At 41.2% G+C, this 4,780-nt stretch overlaps 1 protein-coding gene across 1 annotated transcript; it reads left to right on the forward strand.

Moving 5' to 3' along the window:
- Positions 1-422: 422 nt before the first annotated feature.
- On the forward strand, positions 423-4,461 carry LOC145449034 (cyclin-dependent kinase 2-interacting protein-like). Its single transcript, XM_080327494.1, has 4 exons — positions 423-563; positions 746-1,040; positions 1,311-1,454; positions 3,247-4,461. The coding sequence occupies exons 2-4, from the start codon at positions 832-834 to the stop codon at positions 3,530-3,532; spliced, it is 639 nt and encodes a 212-aa protein (XP_080183620.1). The 5' UTR covers positions 423-563; positions 746-831; the 3' UTR covers positions 3,533-4,461.
- The last annotated feature ends 319 nt before the right edge of the window (positions 4,462-4,780 follow it).

Consider the following 4,780-nt stretch of genomic DNA (forward strand, 5'->3'; position numbering starts at 1 on the left):
ATTCCTAACATTGTTATCATAGTTGGATGGATTGAGCTCATATCCAACAAGACTTTCATGATATATATGATGCCAATGCCAATACCTTTTCAAACACACAATTTAATGAACATCAAAAGTTTCACAGTTTCAGTGTTATCATTAAGAATGAAACTTCTCTTTGTTTTGTTGAAATCTGCCTATTTCAGACTTGACTTGACTCGAGCCAATAGATTTGGTGACTCTAAATGACTTGCCACTCGAATGAAGGGACTTGATCCCAACGCTGATTAGAGTTGATTTCGGCACACCAGACTAGACTCTGCCAGTAAATTCCTGAAAATCAATACTCATCCAAATTCACATGTTGGTTACTTTGTCGCTGAGCAACTGCATACATATTTGTGTGCTCACATTATATCTCATCATCCCCGATTTTGCAGGATCAAAGAACTTTTACAAATTGCTGAAGACTCATCGGTGATATTACGAAAACACGTCATTCAGTTTGAGCAAGTTTCGGAGAGCACATATCGAGCGAACATTACTGAAGATACTTACAAGATTGACAATTCTCAGTACAGGTAATACAGAAATAGGCCTACTGATGCAAAACATTCATTTGCAGTCGCTTATGAAGCCGGTTTGTAAAAAATTGAACGTGCCATATGCACTGGTAATCATAGTATATTGTAGGTTGTTTCTTGTAATATGTTCAGATTGGTACGCCTGTGTCTCGTATCAGTGGTATGCAATATCATTTCAGAGAAGTGTCAGACGAAGAACTTCTGTCCGCATCAAGGAAAGTGAAGGGCCGTTGTAAAAAGAGATCGGAAAACCAAACTACCTAATATGTCCACGTTCTCCACACCAAAGAGCAGCAGCTCGCAAAAGCAGCGCAGGAAATCTTCAACGCCCAAGCAAGGCCAATTGACCGGCCTTCCCAGGAAGATCAGTGATGGTGTTGCGGATATTTATAACAGCATTCAGAAATGGGAAGTGTTGAAAAATCAGGGATTCAATATCGTGACCGATATTGCTAATTGGAAGATTGAGAAACGGTTCGTTTGACTTTCTCTCATGATTGGACTTTATTATCTGCTTCAAACTCGTACAAACTATTGAAATTTTAAAATGTGCAACTAGAATTAGAACGCCCTTTTTGGAACTTGCAACTAGAACTAGAACTACACGCTTTTGGGAACTCGCAAGTAGAATTAGTACTTCTCATTTTTCAAAACTCTTACCTACAACTAGGACTGCACACTTTTCAAATAGAGCCATAGAGAAAAATCCTGGCGTATCCATAATCCGTCTTTTTCCTTTTACAGAACGCTAAGTGAGCCTAGTTTGGAAGGGTTGGAATCATTCTGCCACAATTTGCTGCTGATAGGCAATGAATTGAAACAGCTCGAGACGAAAATCTCTGCGATCAGCCAACAGTTTCAACGTATCGCAAATATGTCCACTGTCAGGTACGGTTGTTAAAGTTAGTACTGGCATAGCTGAAGACAAGCTACTCAAACCACCTGCTCAAGAGATTATGTCACTGTTTCTCGTTTGTTAGAGAAATCTACTTCCGTTTTACACTTATGATTTTCAAAAATAGCAAGTAGGCCTAGTTGACCTTTCGTCACTAGGGCCATTATTTTTTTTACCTAAAAACGGACGATTTTGCACCAAAAAATTAAAATTTCGGTATGTTTTGGCATCACAAATCTAAATTTTGACAGAATTTGCGCTCAAGCATTTAAATTAGGTATGGTTGCGCATAATGTCATAATTGTAGGAGGCCTACATTTCTGGTTGAAGCTGTCTGTCTTTATGAAGTAGCTTGGCAAGAATAGGCCTGGAGAAAAAAACGTTCAACAGCAGCAATTGTTTGCTGGCAGCATTGAATTTCATCGTATACTGCTGGAGTGCTTGTAACAGACCTGTGGCTTGATGTCGACAATGTCGTCTACATCGCACTGTTTGGGCCGCATCTCGCGACCCACCCATACGTTGAGAGCCGCTGTGCTGCAAGGACCGAAGTCCATCATGCAGCCAAGCTTCAGATTCAGATTTGAGCTATCGGCGTAAGCTTGTGAAAACTGAAACTGACCTACCAAAAATTTCACTAGTTATTAGGTGTGATGATCATCACGCCATGTCAACTTATTTGTTCCTTTCGCTGGTTTATGATTCACAATGACTAGACCAGGGTGGCCAACCTTTTCGGCCAATAGGCCATACGATATTTACGAACCATTGCGCCACTTGAATGTTGGTGAACTTTTTTTACTCGTCCGAAAGGAGCGAACTGGATTAGGTAACGGTGAAAACAAGATTTCTATTACTGCGCATCAAAATCGAAAACAATTATGTCATGTAAAGTTGGTATGCATGTGCACTGTGCAGTGATGTCTTCGCGCAAAATTTTTTCAAAGTTAATGAATGAATTCAGTCAATAATTATGTTTCTTGCATATATTGCGGGTCGCCTCTGTATTCTGCTGGGCTCATTTGGCAAGGACAGGATTATTCGGCGCTTGGTCGTGTAAATATCAAAGACTTTTGTGACCTTACGTCTATCATTTTGTGCAAAGGTTTCATCACTGACAATCCTTCTGTGAGTGCAGACGCGAAGTTGCATGTTGGATGACACGTTCTCTCATAATTGAATAGTATACTGATATTGAAATGAAGCCGAATATTTTCGGCTGACACTCGTCAGGGGTAATCGTCAGCAACTAGCAGAGAATTGGAAAGAACATCGCATATCAACAATCGTATCACAAAATATGACGTCACCAGCATGAAATGTCGAATACTGGAGCGTTCCACGTACTATTTGTAGATGTACGAGTTAATCTAAAAACGAGAATGATCTTTTCAATACTCTTTTCCATCGTAGATATCTGTAGACCTCGATTGGTCGTATCGCCGCATAAGAAACATGTAGTGGCAGATCTACTCGCGTTAGTTGAATGACATATTGTGATGTCGTGATCACCCCACAGCATTTGCACAAAGTGCAATGAGATGGGTGCGGTCGAAGTAATACCAAATTATATGCAATGTGTCGTAGAACTGGCATTAGCTTTTTGTGGTTGCAATAAAGTCCATATTGGAACTTTGCGCATCATTCACACTATTTTGATATCATTATAAGCGATGAAAATAGAATCACTCACATACTCGATTTTGTCTAGCCTTGCAAACGACATTGCCTGTAGGTACCGGATAGTGCCGTTGCTAGGAATTTGAAATCCATTCAACTTTACAGTGACTCGGACATCCTTTTCTACTCGTGGCCGCCCCGAAAATTTGCCGATGCTGCTGAAAAACTCGCTCTGATGTATCAGCAAGAAGTCAAGGCAAAATTGGCGATCGTAGAAGACATTGCTCACGTTGACTATATGCACGGCTACTTCACTATGCTCCGATCGCCAGAATCTAGCAGAAATGTATTGATGGCGTACGTGGCTTGCTGGTTGCACGAACCTTGTATTGACGAAGATGCCCGGGCCGTCCTTCTTGAAGAACTACTCCTGGAAACTGGACATCACTAGCACACTTTGACAACTAGATCATCCTTCTTGTCTATTTAAATCAGTGATTCTCAACCTGTGGTACGCGTGCCACTAATGGTACGCGAGTTGACTCTGTTTTTTTCTTCGACAGAAGGAATGTATTAATTCAGGCGGGGTTGATTTTGATTTTTTTGAAGCCGTCGTCACCGTGGGTAGGGGCAATCCCACCAACGACAGCCTACGGGTAATAGATCCACTACAGAAATCATATACTGCGCCTTAAAATGGGCAGTTTATTTCAGTGGACGTTGGAAACATTTTTCGACCGCCTCCGCCACGCGTAACTTATATAGGTGGTAAGCGAGCACTGCATAAAACCTCGAAATGGTACGTGGGCAGAATAAGGTTGCGTACCAGTGATTTAAACGAATTGGAGCAAAATACCTGTGATCTAACTGAAATATTTCTGTGCTCTAATTTTGACTATAATCTCATTTCTGGTTTTCCTGAAAATGCTACAGGAGAACTCTATCGTGCGAAACGTTCCAAGCTTGCTGTACAGACATTTGCATTCTCGTTCTTAAAAGAATCAACTCTGATTTGTCATGAACTGAATTCGGTTCTATTTCCAAATGTTGAAGAAATCAGTTAGAAGCATTCTAGTCTGATTTGGAAAAAACTGTGCAGAGTGCACTGTGCAGCTATCATTCTAATTCTAGTCTAATTTGACAAAAGCCGAAGATGGCTGCAACGATTCAATAGTTGCTAAACGACAAATCTGATCTGTGAGCATGAAAAGTGACCTGTCGAACGCCTTCTGAATCCTGGGCCAAAGTAAGAAGGTTTAGGCACTTGCAGTCGTCTGCGGCAGGGTACTGTTTCGGAGTAGAATACTCGAGTAGGTCGTGCGTACTTGCTCATCTCGTGTTGTTTATTGTGTCCGCTTCAAATTGATCGAAGTCACAGAATGATCCGTTTCAATATTATAGCTATCATAAATGCAGAACAAGTTTTGTTTTATTATTTAGACATGGTGATGAGTGGTGTCGGTTGGGGGGGCACTGGCACTTTACTCGCTGTCCCTGGGGCGGTAGCTCGAAAAAGTTTGGGTTACACTGTCCTTAACAAAGTGCTTTAAACAACCATTTGTTTTAGAAGCAGCCCTACGTACACGCGTCAGACACATAGACGAGATTCAATATGGACGGTTGGCCAGGTCACTCGGTTGGCATGATTCTTAAAATTGGATGCAAATTTGAGTATGTGTGCACTGAGCAGCAATCTGTT

The sequence above is a fragment of the Botryllus schlosseri genome, chromosome 10 (assembly GCF_051294905.1).
Source record: "Botryllus schlosseri isolate E-star chromosome 10, Bs_hap1, whole genome shotgun sequence".
Lineage (NCBI taxonomy): Eukaryota > Metazoa > Chordata > Ascidiacea > Stolidobranchia > Styelidae > Botryllus > Botryllus schlosseri.

Bases quoted from the DNA above. Each gene is read 5' to 3' on its own strand.
- LOC145449034 (XM_080327494.1), top strand. From the start codon at position 832: ATGTCCACGTTCTCCACACCAAAGAGCAGCAGCTCGCAAAAGCAGCGC. The intron at 1,041-1,310 runs GTTCGTTTGACT...TTCCTTTTACAG, and splicing joins AATTGGAAGATTGAGAAACG to AACGCTAAGTGAGCCTAGTT. The intron at 1,455-3,246 runs GTACGGTTGTTA...TCAACTTTACAG, and splicing joins GCAAATATGTCCACTGTCAG to TGACTCGGACATCCTTTTCT.